This window comes from Notolepis coatsorum (genome assembly GCF_963971535.1).
Source record: "Notolepis coatsorum genome assembly, chromosome: 11".
NCBI classification, from domain to species: domain Eukaryota; kingdom Metazoa; phylum Chordata; class Actinopteri; order Aulopiformes; family Paralepididae; genus Notolepis; species Notolepis coatsorum.
In genome coordinates this window covers 90,034,706-90,055,282 of record NC_140175.1, presented here as the reverse complement: position 1 = coordinate 90,055,282, position 20,577 = coordinate 90,034,706, and the positions used below count along the sequence as shown (strand labels likewise).

General features: G+C 41.9%; 2 protein-coding genes across 3 annotated transcripts in view; one reads left to right on the top strand and one right to left on the bottom strand.

Moving 5' to 3' along the window:
* Nucleotides 1-13,920, top strand: part of dnajc21 (DnaJ heat shock protein family (Hsp40) member C21) — a 34,996-nt gene extending 21,076 nt beyond the window's left edge. Inside the window, exons 10-12 of one of the 2 annotated variants that reach the window (XM_084324626.1) lie at nucleotides 7,453-7,688; nucleotides 10,630-10,714; nucleotides 12,949-13,920. In XM_084324626.1, coding sequence (XP_084180752.1) covers nucleotides 7,453-7,688; nucleotides 10,630-10,714; nucleotides 12,949-13,107 — 480 coding nt within the window. In that variant the 3' untranslated portion in view covers nucleotides 13,108-13,920. Of the gene's footprint in view, nucleotides 1-7,452; nucleotides 7,689-10,626; nucleotides 10,715-12,948 lie in introns of both variants that reach the window. The other variant, XM_084324625.1, reaches the window with a different exon arrangement.
* Nucleotides 13,921-16,716: 2,796 nt separating this feature from the next.
* Nucleotides 16,717-20,577, bottom strand: part of agxt2 (alanine--glyoxylate aminotransferase 2) — a 28,666-nt gene continuing 24,805 nt past the window's right edge. The window contains exons 13-14 of the mRNA XM_084324015.1: nucleotides 18,873-18,971; nucleotides 16,717-18,120 (exon numbers count right to left, since the gene is read on the bottom strand). Coding sequence (XP_084180141.1) covers nucleotides 18,019-18,120; nucleotides 18,873-18,971 — 201 coding nt within the window. The 3' untranslated portion in view covers nucleotides 16,717-18,018. The remainder of the gene's footprint in view (nucleotides 18,121-18,872; nucleotides 18,972-20,577) is intronic.

Genomic DNA, 20,577 nt, shown 5'->3' with positions numbered 1-20,577 from the left:
GTTAAAATAATACTGAACATTTTCAAAAAGTACTGATACACGCTGAAATAATTTCACCAAGTTTTACATATTGAAAACGGCAAATAGAATTAGCAGCACTATTTTTATGATTATTATTCTCTCTCACACACACACTTAACACTTTGGTCGCCAAAAACGCCTTACCACGTCATTCCCCGCCATGCTCATTCTGCCAAAGACGCCGTACCACGTCATTGAGATCAATATTTCAAAAATCTGTGATCGCAATCATATTTCTCCCCCGGAGACTTGAGATCTACTCTTGATCCCCTCTCAACTCTCTAACGGTTCAAGAGCGCCATCTGGTGGCCGTTCGGCGGATCGCCCAAACCGGAAACAGGAAACGGAAGCTGGTGCTCATTCCAATTCGGTCCGATCACTCGCTAATAGTCTCAGGACTCGAGCTAGACACAATGGATAGCAATCCGTTACCAATAACTCGATAAACAACATGATTTGGACGTATATACTATTATACAACCTGGAGATGGATCGCATATTTCTACATCCCATAATAGGAATATTTCTGCTCCACGTTCATCGCCCAACGCTACGAGGAAGCTACGGTGAGATTCAGCGTTTTTTTTTAACGTGTTCGATATAAACTGCTCTGATGATCATATCACCCACACTAGATGAATCATCTAACGTTGGCCACGGAATTATAAACGACCCCCCCCCCCATCCGGTCAACATCAGATGATAAGTAGTAACTTCTAGAAGCACGTCCATTTGAAATTTTTTATCTCGCGCAGATCGCTATCAAACTGTATTTGATCATCAATATAATGCATTTAGGGCTATAAATCACGTTCTGGAGAATGCTGCAGAAAACGATAAAACATACTTATACTTTAGACCGTATTTTAGTATGAATATGTGAATGAAAAAGTATAACGTTGCTACACCCTGAACAATAGATACTTGACGTTGAATGGGACATAGTAATGTCAATTTACCAATACAATTTAAAAAGTTATAGCCCTGCAAAGAAGGGGAACTTCTCCATAGACAAATAGAGCTGGCGTGGGATGGTTTATGAATATAAGCCTGGCGACCAAAGTGTTAACAGTGATGTAACAGACACGCACGCACACTCGCTCACAACCCATGTTGCATGCTGCACCTGCGTGCCTGCGTTTGGGACACTGTTCACATCTTTGGTCGATACTGAACAGTCTGGACAGTATTTACTGTGAGTTTTTCAAATCCCTGTAATCAAACACGGTCTTAACAGTAGCTTCTGCGACTCCTCCTCCTGCATTCCTGTGTGTTAGTTGGTTGGATCCACTACACTCCGGTTACTTACTACTGAACGGACGTGTTTTTGCGGACCTCCCAAACTTTCAAACTTTAGACTGTTTTCTTTCTTTTTACCATCTTTTAACCAGTGATCTTAACTGATCACTGTGACTTTTGCTCTTATCGTTTATACTGTTGGATTTATTGGTTTTATGTGACTTCTTACTGGACGTGACCTAAAGCTATCGGCGCTTGTTGTTGCCATAGCTACAGCTACACGCTACAGTACTCACAGTGCTGAGCTCCCCCGAGGAAATGGCTCCAACATCAGATGTCGCAGAGATGCGAACGGAACTGAAGAACATCGAGATACTAGTAGTGGATCTTATCAAGCGTCAAACGGAGCTAATGTCCAAGCTGGCTAGCATGGAACAAGCGGACGCAGGCTGCACCAGCAGTCCCTCCTGGGCGACAGTGGTGAGGGGCCGACGGAAGCTCTCCCTTCCTCTCTATGATCCCGTTGATTCACCTCAACTATCAAACCGATTCAATCCTCTTTGTAGTGATTCCAGCATCCTTGGCTCTCCTTCGTTTCCGTCTCCTGCTGCTAGTAGTTTAGCTTTGCTCAAAGACTATCCGAGGATAGCTACTAGCCTAGCTACTAGCCAGGCTCCAAGCGAAGCTACCAGGACGACGGCCCTCTCCAGCTCACAACTCAACCATGGAAGTATATCTGCGCCCCGGAGCAGAAAGCGCTCTGCCCTGTTTGCTCTCGCATCGCCAAGCTCCCCAGACTCACGCGATGGGTCCGACTCCCCAAAGTTTAAACGCCCTCGTCTGCGGTGCTCTGCAGCACATACCAGGATGATCATTCAAACGGCGAGTGTCATCGATGGAAATGCCGCTGTGAATGAGCCCCTCCTCACGGCGCTGCTGCCCGACCAATCGTCTAACTCCGCCAGCAATGCAGACGCTACTCCTGCGGCTTTTCACCATAGAAACCTGGCCATCTACGACGGGGAATGCATCCAGGAACAGCCAGAGATCCTACTCATCGGAGATTCCATCACCAGGTTTTTGCAAATACCACACGGCATTACGTATTGTTTTTCCGGTTTAAAAGTTACTGACTTACTGGAGTGTACTCCCGAAATCATCGAGAGATATCCGTCCGCCCACACCGTTATTATTCATATCGGAGCAAATGACGTAATGGCTAGACAATCCGTTAAACTCCAATCTGACTTTGAATCACTAATACTCACTATTGAAAGCCTGGGTAAAATATGCATTGTGTCTGGCCCCATTCCATCCATGGGTCGTGGATCTGAGCGATTTAGCCGTCTGTTCTGGTTGCACAAATGGCTACAGACCCACTGTACTACTATAGGACTTTGCTATATAAATAACTTTGATCTGCTCTGGTCCAGGAAAGACCATTACAGACCCGATGGCATCCATCCAAACATATCAGGGGTAAATGTGCTAATACATAACGTCATACAAAGTATAGCATCACTGGCCTGACAACCAACCATATCTAGCTCTGTAGACTATATACAGAAGCAGCCTAAACTACAAAAAAACACGTTGAGTGTCATCCCGATTCTGATCACCAAAAGACTAATCAATTACTCATTATCACGTCCCATATGTAAATCTAACCTTATCAATATCAGTGTTCAACCACAGACTATCTCACACCCCACTACAGAACCCGTACAGCTAAAACTAGCACTGTTCAACGTTAGAGCGCTGAAACAAAAATCATTTCTGATAAATGAACTCATAGTAAAACATGGTGTACATTGTATGTTTTTAGTAGAGACATGGTTAGACAATATCACTGGTGTAGCAACACTGATTGAGACCTGCCCTTCCAATTTTAAATTCTATCAATCAAACAGACAGAGTGGGAGGGGAGGAGGAATAGCAGCAATCATCTCCACTCAATTTGTGTGCAATGATATTGACCTGGGAACATTTTTATCATTTGAATACCTTGCTATTGTATTGAAAACAGAAATGCCAGTAATATGTGTGACATTGTATCGACCACCAAGGTACTCGCCACTCTTCATACAGGAATTTTCAGAACTCATATCGATCTGCATTACCAGGTATGATAGAATCATTCTTAATGGAGATCTAAATATTCATATCAACAAAAAGGATGACCCCAGGGGTTGTGAGTTTCTGAACCTACTGGACAGTTTTGGACTGATGCAACATGTTCACGAGGCCACCCACCAACATGGCAACACTCTGGACCTACTAATAACAACAGGGCTAAACATTGAGAATATATCAGTAAAACAAATTCCAATTTCTGACCATTATTGTGTGTTCTATGGTACAAGCCTAATATTACATAAGACCAGAAGCGAATTCCTAGTTCACAGAAGGCTTCTGGACGCTAGAGCTGAAGCAAAATTCTCTAGTATGATGAAATCATACGACCAATGCAGTAAATCCTCCTTAAATCAGCAAGTGCAAAACTTCCACAACACCTTGTCAACCGTGTTAGATACTGTTGCCCCTCTAAAGGTTAAAAAGGTAAAAACTGATAGAATCTCTCCATGGCTAAATAAAACCAATGTTAAAGATAACAAGAGGAAATGTAGGATAGCCGAGCGAAAATGGAGGAAACTCAAACTCACAGCTCACTTTAATTTATACAAAGACGCCATGGGCGCATACAATAAGGCAATACAACTTGCGAGAAAGGAATATTTTTCCAAAATGATCTCAGAAAATATGGGTAACTCGAGGGTACTTTTTTCCACCATTGACCGGCTGATTAACATACCACCCCCCCATATACCGCAGCAATCAGCCACAAAATGTGAAGAGTTCGCAGTTTTCTTTAATGAAAAAATATCATTGATTAGAGCAAGCATTACCGCTGATATGGATCTGGCTATGAGTGAAACCCCACCTGAGATAACTATGGGGGAATTCACATGTATTACATTACCTGACCTCTGTAAGATTGTCTCTGAGTGTAATTCCGCCACCTCCTGCCTCGATCCTATACCAACAGCATTTCTCAAGCGGGTGTTTGATAGTGTCTCAAATCATGTCCTTGAAATCATAAATATGTCTCTTCAAACAGGCACTTTTCCAGATGCATTTAAAACAGCTGTAGTAAAACCACTACTAAAGAAAACAAACTTAGATGTAAACGAACTAAAAAGCTATAGGCCAATATCGAACCTTCCATTTATCAGCAAGATATTAGAAAAGATAGTCTCAGTACAAATAAACTCCTTTCTCAAAGATAATAACATCATGGATGAACTACAATCAGGTTTCAGAACAAATCACAGCACTGAAACTGCCCTTACCAAAATAGTTAGCGACCTCAGGCTAAACTCCGATGCTGGCAAAGTCTCAATTCTTGTCCTATTGGACCTTAGTGCAGCGTTCGATACGATTGACCATAATATCTTGATCAGTCGTCTAGAAAGACTGGTTGGCTTTTCCGATCATGTACTAAATTGGCTCATAACATACATTAAGGGAAGAAGGTTCTATGTTAAGCTTGGAGACAATGTATCCGAGGAACATAACAGCAATTTTGGAGTCGCACAAGGAAGCTGCCTTGGTCCATTACTCTTCTCACTATATATGCTGCCCCTCGGGGACATCATTCGAGACCACAATGTATGCTTCCATAGTTATGCTGATGATACACAACTATATATCTCCGCAGAACCAAATAACACTACAGCCATACAGTCCATTACAAATTGTCTGTTAGCAATAAACAAGTGGATGAACAATAACTTCCTAAAATTAAACGAAAGCAAGACCGAAATCCTATTGATCGGCCCAAAAGCGAAAAGGGAAGTGCTTTGTAAAAACCTGGGGAGTCTGTCATCCTATGTAAAGACTGAGGTTACAAGCCTAGGTGTCATCTTGGACTCAGACCTGACCTTTAAGTCTCATATAAATAAGGCCATGAAAACGTCATTCTTCCACCTAAGAAACATAGCGAAAGTAAGACCTTTCGTAAATAAAAAGGATGCAGAGAAACTTATTCATGCTTTTGTATCAAGTCGGCTTGACTATTGTAATGCACTGTTCACTGGTCTTCCCAAAGCAACCATTGGGAAGCTTCAGCTTATCCAAAACTCTGCAGCTCGATTACTAACTCATACAAGGAGAAGAGAACATATCACTCCAGTCCTGGCCACTCTGCACTGGCTTCCAATAACTCATAGAATTGATTTTAAGGTCCTTTTCCTAACATATAAAGCTCTTAATGAGCAAGGCCCAAAATACATAGCAAATTCCCTAGTTAGTTATCTGCCCTCAAGAACGCTACGGTCATCCACTACAGGTTTACTAGACACGCCCAGAAACCAAAAAAGGATAGGAAGTATGGCATTTGCCAACTATGCCCCAAAACTATGGAACACACTACCAACACACATCAGAAACGCCAGCTCTATACACATTTTTAAAAGAAAATTAAAAACGTACCTATACAGTCTAGCTTACAAATAGTTATGGCTTGGAAAAACCTGATGGATCCATGAGGCTAGGATAAGCCTTGTGGACCCAACTTTTTAGATGAAGGAACGGGTACATAGGAGACACGCCTCCAGTTTTTCAAAAGTTTTTGACACGCCTCAGCTTCTGAGCTGAAGGAGTGTTTTTGCGGACCTCCCAAACTTTCAAACTTTTTAGATGAAGGAATGGGTACAATAGGAGACACGCCTCCAGTTTTTCAAACGTTTTTGACACACCTCAGCTTCTGAGCTGAAGGCGTGTTTTTGCGGACCTCCCAAACTTTCAAACTTTTTAGATGAAGGAATGGGTACAATAGGAGACACGCCTCCAGTTTTTCAAAAGTTTTTGACACGCCTCAGCTTCTGAGCTGAAGGCGTGTTTCTGCGGACCTCCCAAACTTTCAAACTTCTTAGATGAAGGATGGGTACAATAGGAGACACGCCTCCAGTTTTTAAAAAGTTTTTGACACACCTCAGCTTCTGAGCTGAAGGCGTGTTTTTGCGGACCTCCCAAACTTTCAAACTTTAGACTGTTTTCTTTATGCGTTTTTCTTTTTCTTTCTTTCTACCACAAGACGCGGCCACTGATGGGTCCATGGGACTTGGATAAGTCCTGTGGACCCAACTCTGGCCACTGACCACATGAGCGAACGGGTACATACGCACACAATACACGGCCACTGATGGATCCGTGGGACTTGGTAAAGCACTATGGACCCAACTATGACCACTGATAAAAACGTAACTACACTAGCATTATAAGACCTAAACATTGCTACCTACCATACAAGTGCATTGGTTTAGTGCATTTCCGGTTGCCACTGAGCGGAAATGTTTGTGCGGACCTGTTCTCCCAAACTGGTAAGCAAATGACTGTTTTTACGTTATTTTCATTTTTACGTTACTATTATTATTATTATTATTATTATTATTATTTTTTTTTTTTTTTTTTTTTTTTTTTTTTTTTTTTTAACATTGATCTTAACTGATCACTATGACTTTATTGCTTTTATCGTTATATATGCCTATCATTGTGTACAGCACTTTGAGCTACATGACATGTATGAAAGGTGCTTTATAAATACTTACTTACTTACTTAACGAAAAAATGTGAACGGTATTACTAACCGTCAGGGAATTTTATCACTGAGGTGGTTATCATTAAAACCAGTGCTAATCGGATCTATGTACAGAGTTGTAGTATTAATATGTACAGTAATACAGGTATAAAGAAGACTTACTACCTGTGTTCCTGTATCACTGTACATATTAATACTACAACTCTGTACATCTGATTAGCACTATTACTCAGTAGTACTAATTTATATATTTTTTAATCACCTGTACATTGTATATTATTATTGCACTTTACTGTTACATGTGCACTCTGGTTGGATGCCAAACCTATTTTCCTTGCACTGTACTTGTGTTGTAATTACAATGCATTTTAATCTAATCTAAATGCTCTAGGTCTAGGGTTCCATTCAACTGGTCTTAACATGGCAGGTGTGGAAGAGCCCTAAAACACCCCCCCCCCTTTCTTTTCCAACATTGACCATTCTCTTTCTCTGACGTTTCTCTTTATCTCTCTACGCTTTAGTTTTAATCGTGATCTCACTTATATTTCTCTAACCCCCCCATCCTCCTCCTCTACCACCTCTTTCCAAAGCAGAGTGCTCCAGAGGAAGAGGAGGCAGAAGAGAAGCCAGTACCACAGCCTAGTCCCGCCCCCGACGTAGAGCCCCAGAAAGGCCCGGACACGCCTCCGCCAACGCTGACTGACGGTAACGAGGTCGCCTCCGAGGTCGCCTCCGAGGACGCCTCCGAGGAAGCCCCTGAGAGAGACCCCGAGAGAGACTCAGAGCTTGAGGAGGAGCGGGGCGAAACCCCACCCACGGAGGCCATGAGGTGGGTCAGGACATCAATTAGTGATGCACCGATGTGAAAATTGTGGCCGATACCGATAACCGATATTAATATTGCTGTTCTGGCCGATACCGATATTTACCGATGTCGATATCTCTGTATAGAAAACACTTTTTATGATAATCAAATAAAGAGCTATTTTCCAAAACGAATTTTTTTTAAAAACTTTTATAACTTATTTTCAGAAATGACTGATATTTTTTAACTATTTAAGGCCAAAACATGTAAAAAGAAAAGAAAAAAGATTTTTTTATTATCTGCCCATATCGGCCCTATCTTGATATCGGACCGATACCGATGTGTAAAAAAACTGCCATATCGGCTGATATTATATCGGCGGCCGATATATCGTGCATCACTAACATCAATGTCTTCCCCGTTCAAGTTGAAGTAGAACAGTCTGTCTCACTATCGTCTTCTATGACATGTGATCTCTCAACAATAATAATAATAATAATAATAATAATAATTCATTACATTTATATAGCGCTTTTCTAGACACTCAAAGCGCTCCCCACAATGTAGGGGTGGAAATGGCCTTCTTCACCACCACTGGTAGCACCCAACCTTAGGCTACGCAGGCTCAATGGCTGCCATACACTGGCACACATCACACTACACAGTGGCTGAACGGCTCAGGAGACAGGGATTGATATCAGCCAATTAAGGGGAAGGGATGATTAGGTGGCCTTGATGTCAGAGACCTGATTGGGAATTTGTCCAGGAACATCGGGGGCACCCCCTACTCTTTGCGATAGGCGTCCTGGGTTCTTTATCGACCGAATTCAGTCAGGACCTCGGTTTAGCGTCTCATCCGAAGGACGGTACTCGCAGCTGTACGGTGTCCCTATCACTGTAACAGGGGCATTGTTACTGACAAGTCCAGAGTAGTGGTCTGCAAGGGCCTTGAAATAAAGCCCGAGCCCTGCCCGAGCCCGTGAACTTCAGGCCCTGCACGAAAATAAGCCCGACTGTAAATAATATTTTAAGCCCTAGCCCGCGTGAAAACCCGAAAAAATTATTATTATTATTATTATTATTATTATTATTATTATTAAAATATAATTTTTTTTTGTATTTGTTTTAAATATTCGAAACACGGTTTTATATGAACGTAATAAATAAACAAAACTAAGAAGCATTTACATAGCCTGTTTCGCAATGCCGTCTCTCCCAGTGCTCGCTTATATAGACTGACTCACACATCAGCCTCGTAAAACGTATTGAAGGCTATAGAATCTTCTTTGACACACACACACACACACACACACACACACACACACACACACACACACACACACACACACACACACACACACACACAATAGCCTACTCAGTCAAACAAACAAACAGAAAGCAGAAATCAGATTTCGAGCAGAGCAACGTAATGAAAATCACAACAAAACAAGTAGCGAGTCGCGACCCAGCAAATAGTAAACATCACTCACCACAACGTCAGCAACGCGTTGAACACCGTTAACAAAACCGGCTACATACATCCCAAGAACAAATTAAAACGTTCGCCAACTGGCTATATTCCAACACAACCAATCGAGTTGAACTTGTCCCCTGAGTTCTCCCTGCGCGCTGCAGTAATTACATCCAAATGTTTCTCTGGCGCAAAAGAGAAAGCGAATCTTAAAACGAAGGTTATCATATAACCCTAGTTATATGAAAAAAAAAAAGAAAACGCAATAAAAAAAAATAAAAGCGGCGGTGCCCGGGCCCGGCAGAGCCCGAATTATTTATAAAAAAAAAAGCCCTACCCAGCCCGAACCCGCCGGGCCCCGTCGGGCCTGGGCAAGGTTGCAGTGCACTAGTCCAGAGGACAGAGGGCCCCCTGCTGGACAACAACACCACTTTCCGAAAACGGCCTTGACTGGGGCTCGAACCGGTGATCTTCCGATCATGAGTCCGGCTGCCGGTCATGTAGAACATGTCTCACTATTGTCCAGGGTTTCCGTTGATGCTGGTGATTTTATTGTCCCGGACAAATGGGAGAAATTCCGGTCTAAAGTATTTAATTAGCTTTAGAAACAAAAGGATATATAAAGAATTGACATCATGTAGATTTATGTTTCTTAGGATAAAGAAATGAGACTGCCTCTCTGCTGTCCAATTCAGCACCACGGACAGCGCAACAAAGATGAAATGGAGAGAGAGAGAAAGAGAGAGAGAACGCTCTTCTCTGCTGGCACACTGGATAGGGGAGCAAGCAGGCTACCTTCGCCAGTTTGGCGCATTCTGTAATTATTTTCACCGGACATTACGACTGGAGAGATTTAAATATGTCGGACTCCAACAGAGTTTGTTGGTAAAAAATTATTTGTTGATAACGGAAACCCTGTCCATGTGTCTCAGCAGAATACGTAGAACAGTTAGTCTCTATTGTCTCCTATGTGACGGTCTCAGTAGAACAGTTTGTCTCTATTGTCTCCTATGTGACGTCTCAGCAGAACACGTAGAACAGTTTGTCTCTATTGTCTTCTATGTGACGTCTCAGCAGAACATGTAGAACAGTTTGTCTCTATTGTCTCCTATGTGACGTCTCAGCAGAACACGTAGAACAGTTTGTCTCTATTGTCTTCTATGTGACGTCTCAGCAGAACACGTAGAACAGTTTGTCTCTCTTGTCTTCTATGTGACGTCTCAGCAGAACACGTAGAACAGTTTGTCTCTATTGTCTTCTATGTGACGTCTCAGCAGAACATGTAGAACAGTTTGTCTCTATTGTCTTCTATGTGGCGTCTCAGCAGAACATGTAGAACAGTTTGTCTCTATTGTCTTCTATGTGGCGTCTCAGCAGAACTTGTCTCCTGTCTCTATTGTCTCCTATGTGACGTCTCAGCAGAACACGTAGAACAGTTTGTCTATTGTCTTCTATGTGACGTCTCAGCAGAACTTGTCTCCTATGTCTCAGCAGCACAAGCAAGACGAAGGGGGAGGAAGGAGGAAAAGAGGGCAAGAGCAGCAAGCCGTGTCACTCAGGAGGAGAACCAGCGTCTGAGGTAACTATACACCACAACATTACTAGTGTTGTGCTAGTTACTGAAAAATAGTAACTAGTTACCATTATTAGTGACTTCATCTCAAAAGTAACTCGGTTACTTTACTGATTACTTACACCAAAAAGATATGCGTTACTGTGAAAATGTACTTTTTAGTTACTTAAAAAATTAAAACAACATTATTTCAATTGCTCCCATTAATGCCCTTGCAGATTCTTAGTCAAAATCTGTTGATCAACTTGACAGTTTCCAGTGAATGACAGCTGACAAAGTCAGGTTGTCTTATATTCACGGTCTCGATACCAGAGGTGTTGTTATTTATCCCATTTTCCGCTAAGTTAGAATGATGTCTAGCGTCACTTAAAGTTTCATAATGGTACCACTGGCTTCATGCTAGCTTAGAAACTGAGCTCGCTATGGCCTTGATGGTTTGGATTTTTGGACATAGCGTGGTATGTAATACTTGCCAGTAGTGTAAGGATGCATAGCCATTAGCAATCTTACTTACAGAGACTTGTGGTGGAGGTTCTAGCTGTGTTCTGAACGAGCCCGCCAGCTTGATTTCAGGCAGCAAATGGGTCCAGAAACGAACGATTTTAATCCACACCACAATATGTAAACAAAGGTTTTAACCATCTACAACAGAATACTGCAGTCCAAATGTATTTCCGATGCTTGATTCTTCTCTTAGACCGACGCAATGTCTTGAAATTATTCTGTTTATTGGCGAAGCGAGTGTATTACTAGTAGTAGTAGAGTAAACACAAACACACCCACAACGTGTCTCCGCATGTGACACAGGAGTCAGGACTGCACTGCAGCTCGCTACCAATCTACATCAAAATAACGCATTAACAAACCATTTAGTAACGGTAATTGAGTTACTGAATTTAAAAAGTAATGCGTTAGAGTACTACTGCCAAAAGTAATGGCGTTACTGTAACGCGTTAGTCCCAACACTGAACATTACTCTAACGGGTGTCAAATATTTTAGTAACATACTGCATGTTTTGCCAATTTTCTTGATTTATTCAGAATAAAATGTTTTGAGTTGCTGTCGGCACTGAAACACAACAGTCACTCAAACAGCAGCCAAACGGGGGAACTCACTCAACTAAAATTTACTCATCAATACAAATTTGTCTCATTTTCTTGATTCTTACCCATGAAACAGACTGAAAGCAAAGCGGAACACCCGCTTCACTTCCATGTTAACAGGTGTTGTTCACATCACACGTGCCTGGCTCATGTTAACAGGTGTTGTTCACATCACACGTGCCTGGCTCATGTTAAAGGGGAACTCCACTTTTTTTGGAAATTAGCTTATTATCCGTTAGCATAGCTTAGCTTCATCACTGGAAGTAAGGCAGGACCGTAGCCTTACAGTGTATTGCAAGGTCTGACATTGACCAAACTTGATATGCATGACCTTGGTGGGCTCTAGGTCAACTCCTGAAAAGGGGGTCAATGTCAGACCTTGCAATCAAAAGTTAGGGGGCGCACTGAAATTATGGCAAGGGTTATTAGCCCCCTAACTTTTGATTGCAAAGTCTGACATTGACCCCCTTTTCAGGAGTTGACCTAGAGCCCACCAAGGTCATGCATATCAAGTTTGGTCAATGTCAGACCTTGCAATACACTGTAAGGCACTGTAAGGCTACTGTCCTGCCTCACTTCCAGTGATGAAGCTAAGCTATGCTAACGGAGCGTCTATTCCCAAAGCTAAAATGCACGCACAGAGACAAAAAAGGTATGCATCTTCTTGTCTAACTCCAGGGAAGATGTTAAATAAGCTAATTTCCAAAAAAAAGTGGAGTTCCCCTTTAGCAGGTGTTGTTCACATCACACGTGCCTGGCTCATGTTAACAGGTGTTCGCATCACACGTGCCTGGCTCATGTTAACAGGTGTTGTTCACATCACACGTGCCTGGCTCATGTTAACAGGTGTTGTTCACATCACACGTGCCTGGCTCATGTTAACAGGTGTTCACATCACACGTGCCTGGCTCATGTTAACCAGTGTTCACATCACACGTGCCTGGCTCATGTTAACAGGTGTTCACATCACACGTGCCTGGCTCATGTTAACAGGTGTTGTTCACATCACACGTGCCTGGCTCATGTTAACAGGTGTTGTTCACATCACACGTGCCTGGCTCATGTTAACCGGTGTTGTTCACATCACACGTGGCCCATGTTAACTCCCGCTCTCTCTCTCTCTCCTCCCCCTGCAGGAAGGGAGCCTGCGCTGCGTCACCTGCCACCACGAGTTCCCCACCAGGAACAAGCTGTTCGACCACCTGAAGAGCAGCGGCCACGCCATCAACCTCTCCGCCCCCGGCGCCCCCGCAGGCGGCGGCAAGAGCAAGAAAGGCAAGAAGAAGAACAGATAGCCCCTCCCACCACACCGTGAGGGCCAATGAGAAAAGACTCTGAGCAGCGTGACCTCACACCGGGGACAGTTCTGAGACGTCTCGTTTGCCCCTCGTTTGCCTGACGAAGGTGCTTTTTTGAAGACGTTTTTATTATCATTGCAAAGAGGACCTTTATGGAGAGTAATGTACTGAAGTTTTGAGGTTTTTAATGTCGAGGAACAGTCTGTATGTCCAGGGAGACGGCAAAGTACCTGAGACATTCAGGTATTTAGTGAATCTTCCGGTGGTTGGTACCCTGTAGACCTGGGGAGTGATGGTTCATAGGAGTTTCTCGAGGTAGTGGGGTCCAGTGTTAATTTTGTCAACTAAAATGAAGACGAAAGATGTTCGTCAACAAAGTTTTTTTTCATGACAACGAGACGTGACGTCACGTTGTTGAAGACCATGTGACGCTAACAAGACTAAATCGTTTTTTAAATATCGTTGACCACAACTGAGGACACAAAAATTTAATTTACAAAAACCAGGACGAAATTTCTCTTCATGTATGTTGATATTGTTGACTAAAACAAGACAAAATAATTATAACTTTTCTTAACACTTTGGTTGCCTAAGGTTAAATTAATGATATACCATAGATTGCCAGCGCTATTTGTCTATGGAGAAAGTCCCCTTCTTTGCAGGGCTATAACTTTTTAAATTCTATTGCTACATTGCCATTATTAGGGCCCATTCAAAGTCCTATATGTATTGTTCATTGTGTAGCAACGTTAAACTTTTTCATTCACATATTCATAGTAAAGTATGGTCTAATGTATAAGTATGTTTTCATCTCTTTCTGCAGCTTTCTCCAGAACGTGATATATAGCCCCAAATGCATTATATTGATGATGAAATACAGTTTGATGGCAATCAGCGCGATATAAAAAATTCCAACTAGACGTACTTCTAGAAGTTACTACACGTCATCTGATGTTGACCGGATGGGCGAGGGGGCGTTTATAATTCCGTGGGCAGCGTTATACCAATCATCTAATGTGGGTCAAATGTTGATAATATCAGTTATTATCGAAGACGGTAACGTTACACGCTGAAACTCACCCCAGTCTCCGCGCGCCGTTGGGCGATCATCGTCGAGTAGAAATTTTATCATTATGGGATATATTATTACCCGGTCCATCTCCAGCTTGTATAATGGTATATACGTCCAAATCATGTTGTTTATCGAGTTATTGGCAATCGATCGCTATGTAGAGTGACGAGCTAGAGTCACGGGACATGTACTGAGTGGCCGGAAGCAATACGGACGTCTAGCAAAACCTCTAGTGCGCTTCCTGTTAAGCGCTTGCGCCGATCGGCCACCAGATGGCGCTCCTGAACCGCCAGAGAGCTCAGTGGGTCCTGCTGGTGAATCTCAGGCCAGCGGAGGGACATTATGAATCCGATCGCAGATTTTTGAAATATTGATATAAAGACGACGTACAGCGTCCCCCGGCAACTTTAGCATGGCCAGCAAAGACGTCTAAAGACGCCCCCTGGCAGTCAAAGTGTTAATACCATCGTCCCGACGGAGCAGTGTGACGGGGAGCTCTGTTATTAGCATTAGCTGAAGAGCTATTTGAAAAGCTAGTTTTAGCTTAACGCTACCTTGGCTAAAGTTGGGACTATTCATAATCCAGCTGCAGAGCTGCAAGCAAAGTACAGCAAGTTGGCAAAGGAGTCTTTTTCACCAGTAACATTACATTGTTTGTATTTCCATCTAGCTCGCGTTAACTAGTGGCTAACCTAGCTCACGCTAATGTGGCTAACTGATCGACCTCTCGCACACAATTAATGACATGTTGCGGACAGCCATACTGGTGACAATGTTTAGCTTTTAGTGCCAAATGATAAGAGTCTGAGGCGGAGTCTCAAAAGAGAATGTTGAATATTTATTTTGTCTTAAAAATCACAACAGAGCCTCTGCTACTAGCTGACCTAAACGGAGCCTTCTGGAAGCAAGTGCAACAATGTATAATGTCCGTGTGGAACCAATGTGCCAACAACCTTTCCGTGGGTGAAGCATAGTTGAGCATAGTTGTCAATTAATGATACTAATACTAATCTATACAATCACCTATTGTTGAATAAATACCATTACTTTCTAGTAATTACTAAAAACAGTATATATAAAACAGTAGCTGTAAAAAAGAAAAGAAAAAAACGTTTATAATTTATATAATATAATTTTATTTTTTAGCACATTAACTAAAAATAGACAAATGTCATCCGTTTTCGTTGACAAAATCTAGACAAACAAAAAAGACAAAATTGAGACAAAAACTGACAGACTCAAATGCTCAAGACAGTTGACTAAAACTGACTAAACGAAAAATAAATGAAGATGACTAAATATGATCAACGAAAAAGGAGCACTTGACACATGACTAAGACTAAAACTCAAATGAAAATAGCTGCCAAAATTAACACTGGTTAACCGAGAATGTAAAGTGATACCGACGTCAGAGCAGTAGTTCTCTCATGATTGCTTGTTACTGCATATTACTTACTGTAGTACAACATTTAATTAAGAATTAAATAATCCGTCAAACATTATGAACCTACACAATACAGTGTAGTACTACTGTAATACTTTTGATCTTCAATGGGGGAAGAACCCAGGTTATGGAAAGAATAATCCGATTTCACATGCGATACATGGGGCAACATTTGGATGCAAGAAGCTCGTCGTTGGCTCCTATTTAAGGGGAGTAGCCATTTGAATAAAAAACGCAGATGCCATTTTGAGAGTCATTTCTCCAACAAATCATCAACCGACAAACTCACAGGGGTCGGCTACCATTTGAGTGGTTCTTTGTTCTACCGATTGAAAGCATCGTCTGGGACTTTAGCTTTTTGTGAGGGAAGTGCGTCTTGAATAGCATTGTGGGCGGAGCTCCCATTTTGATTACATTACGTCAGAACGTTTGACCTCACTCCCCAGGTGGAACCTTACTCCCAGGCCTCTTCTCACTCACACAGTGAAGTATTCTTGGTCTACGTTCTCTCAACGCTGGTTGGAAGAAGAAGGAAGTCTCCGTGTCTGTTCTCGTCCCTCAACAATCTTCACTACAGTAAAAAATAACTGAACTGCAATGAAACAAACCAAACCTTTGTGTGTTCATGACGCCAACTCTGTTTACCTGTAATAAAGCTGCTCTGATGCTGCTGACTGGAGGTTATGCAACGATCTGTCTCGACCATGGTGTCTTTAGCTTCTTGTTTGAGGACAAACCGCGTCTCGTATGGATGTGGCTCTGCATGGCTGGATTATGCTGCTTAGGGGGGGCTCTGAGGGAATAGTCCCCAGACCCCCCCCCCTCAAACAACCCCCCCAGCCATGTTCAACCTTCCCTGGCTCGAACACGGTATGTTTGTATACAGCGAACAGGTCTATACATTGGTGGTATTTGCCCAGTATGCCTGGTTGGTTAATCCAGGCATGGCTCAGTGTAAGACAATAACCTCTAGGGTTAAAATAGATACTGGTACACATCGGTGCATTGATGGTAATAGCTTTATTTTGATATTTTCTCTGAAGTTTTTAAAGTGCACCTCCAGGGGGCAGTATACATGTGTAGTCACAGGCACAAATGGTTCCTTTTCTGAGGTTAGAGGTTTAGAATTAATACATCAACATTTACAATCAATAACAGTACAAATAGTATATACAAATTAAAAGATTAGCAGCAGAGATCTACATAGAACAAATAACGCGCCCCAGATGAATCTCAACTCTCAAGTATATATTTCCATAGTCTCCACAAACTGGATCTCTTCAATCCTCCCAACTCCAGATCCAGGTTAATATCCTGCACGAGGTCAGTGACTTGATGAATAGTAATCATTTATCACATAAAAGGTTTATTAAACATGTCGCCAGGTGAAGCAGCTCAGAAGGCAGCCAAGGTCCTATTGAAATGCCCAGGGACGGTCTATCGTCAGGTGAACAGGCTTCCTCTGATTTATGTGGTAAGGGTAGATTCAAAAGGACGTGATTGACTTTCCTCTTCACTGAAATGCTTAAAAGGAACACACAATTAATTATGCCCATAATCTCACACACACACACACACTCAATATCCAAATTAATTTGTACATGACTCAGTTTGGGGATATGCGTGTGATTATGAGCATAATTAAATCAGCTTTATGTTTTGGTGGAGTGTTTTTTTTTGTTTGTTAAAATAAGTGTTAAGTAGCTCTAACATTCCAACAGCCATCACTGATATAGAGTGTTCGGTCAGTAATATGGGTCTCCCATGTAAACCCAAAATACTAAAATACAACAAACTAAAAAAAAACGTTCAGGAAGAGAGAGAACTCTAGATATTTCTTACTTATTTCAAGAAATCTTGCCAAGCCAAATTGGCTGGCAGATTATTTTACTTGGTTGAAGCATATATTTGCTTAAGTTTATTTGCAAAAAGGTGCATATTAATCAACAATAAATGTAAATACGCCAGATTTTGCCAGAATGATAGATTTCATCTGTATAGTCCCTGGCCAAGATGTTAAAAAAGGCATCAACCTATGAGTTTCGTAAAAAAAATTATTTATTATTTTTGTCGGACTATTTTTGCTGTGTGGAGGTCTCTCTCTTGATTGTATGAAGTGAGAACAGGATACCAGAAAATCTATTTTCTGTTTACTGCAGAGTGCGGAGGGACTGGGAGACCCATGTTGCTGACCAAACACTATATCAGTGATCAGGAATGTTAGAGCTATTATTTTTAACATGTAAACCACTTATTTAAACGAATAAAATACCACTTACAGCACCTTGAGATTTCAAACCGAGCACTTTTGCATTTAGCTAGATATAAGTTATGTAATAGAAGTGCCAGTTTGGCTGAACTTTGACAGGAGGGTTCATCCAAGACCGGCTCCTCATCTCCGGCTCATGTAGTTCTGGATGGACTTTTCGAAGACCGCCAGGAAGAAATCGGCGTCCTCCATCGTGATGCACATAGGAGGCTTGACCCGGAAGGTCTTGGGTGGTGAGAGAGTGACGGAGAGAGAGAGAAATGGAGAGAACAAGATTAGGAGGAGTGTCAGATAAAGAAATCCTATGCACAGCCAGGTAGAAGCACATACATGTTACGCATACTTGCCGTTGACGGCAGCTTCACACTGCTAATTATTTAGATACATTTATTAGATTTGTATCTTTATTTATAAAACACAGTAAAGATGTAATGTAAACATAAACAAATGAGTCCCTCTTCAGCCATAGAAAAACAAACAGGGATGAGTTGTAGAAGGGGCAGGAGGAAGCACAGCTTCCTTCTGAGAGAAAAATAATAATAAATTAAATTAGACCATACATTTTTGTTTTAAGAAATCAAAACATTCCCTGAGAGCAACTATCTATAGCTCTTCAGTTCTGTATTTGTCTATCAGTGCTTTTTGTATCTATCTTTGTCTTTGAACTGTGTTATTGCTTTGTTTCGTTTCCACTTGTCCATTCCATGAAGCTACCCCACAAACTGAAACGCACAAGAGCGGTGCGGACAGTAAGTTAAGTTTCCCCCTTAAATCACAACTTCCCTCTCTGTCCGTGAATTCTCGCCATTAAAAAAAGTCCCATAGTAAGATAAGAATTTCCTTTATTGATTTGGGTGTTACTGAAGCATGGGGGAGGGGAGGTACAGGTATGGGCAGGGTAATAGTTGAAAGACATAAATATATAAGCAATACAATTAGATCTGAATATAAAAATATTAAGTGGCCTTAAATCTCACCTGTCCGTACACTCCTCCTTTCCCTATGAGGACGCCCATGTCCTTGGTGTCTTCAAAGATCTCACCCATGGCCGCAACGGGCAGTGGCTCTCGGCTGGCCTGGAGGGGGGGGGGGGGGGGGGGGGGAAGAGAATGAAAGTTTGTTGGGGTTGAAGGTTCAACAGTCACGAAATACAGCTAATGTATTTAGAAAACACATACAAAAACAGTCATTTCGTGACTGTTGGGAACTAGGCTACACTGGCACACCTACTTCCAGTGAATGACGCTAAGCTAGGCTAACGTTGCGGCTGTTCTCTAAGCCTAATGCATGCACAGAGAAGAAAAGGGTATGTATCTGCTTGAAGAGTATTCCTTTGATTGATTGATTGAAAAGTTTATTAACAGATTGCAGAATGGGTACGGTACAGTACAGCTCAATACATACAATTGTTAAGGGGATGCAGACCAGAGAAAGACTTTCGTCTTGTTTACATCAGGGTCCCCCATTTTCAATTCATCATAACATATATGACATACATGACATACAGATAGACAGTACTGCTACATCTATACATTTATGACATATCAGATTTGCAAATACAGTACTGTTTGTGATACAAAAGTGTCCAGAAAAAGAGTGTATATACATTTGACGTAGAAACTGTACATTGGAGGAGGTTGGGTGGGTGGGGTTGGGTGGGTGGGTGGGGGCTGTACATTGGAGGTGGGGGGGGGGGGGGGGGGGGTTCTGTTGTTGCAGTCTCATGTTCTATTTTTGACACATAATACATATTAACCCATTAACTTATTAAGGAAGTTCAGCATGTGGATATCATGGGAAAGTGGGAGCTAGCATGAAGGGGGCGGTTCTGGGACGCTGGAATGAACTTGAGCCTTCCAGAGGTGTTGTGGGCTTAACTTGACGAAACACCAGTGAAGGGAGGTGCTCACTTGATAAACTGGTGATATGATGGCTCTCTACATTGTGAATACTGTATACTTCATCAGAGCATATATTTAGCATTTAGCATGTTTAGATTATATATTAGATTAGATTTAGACTATTGGATTATTAGATTATATATTGCATATATTTAGCATTTCATTTTTATATGAGATTAGATTTAGACTATTGGATTATTAGATTAAATATTGCATATATTTAGCATTTAAATTTTTTTTTATTATATATTAGATTAGATTATTAGATTATATATTGTAACTATATTTATTGTAGGGAAAAATAACTGAGGGGGCATACATACCCTCATCTCGCACCTTGTTGCCCATTATGTGCATGTCCAGAGTTAATTATATTGTATGTTGTTTACGCTGCCTTTATATTCTATTTACATTTTTACTTCTCCACTGTACTATAATTGTGACCTGTACCTTCTACTACTACCTGTACCTCCCCTCCCCCCTCCCCCATGCTGCTATGATACCAAATTTCCCCAAGGGGATCAATAAAGGAATATCTTATCTTATCTACACGTTGGGTTGTGGAGGCCATCGCGGGCCCTGTGGTAGGGTATGTAGCATCGGCATTGTTAACCCTTTCACTGCCGCACTACCAAAACGGTTAACCCTTTCACTGCGACAATTCACAGAAGGTTAACCCTTTCACTTCCACACGACAGCCGGTTAACCCTTTCAGGCGACCGTCGGTTGTGTGATAGTAAAGGGTTAACCTTCTGTTGTGTGGCAGTGAAAGGGTTAATAC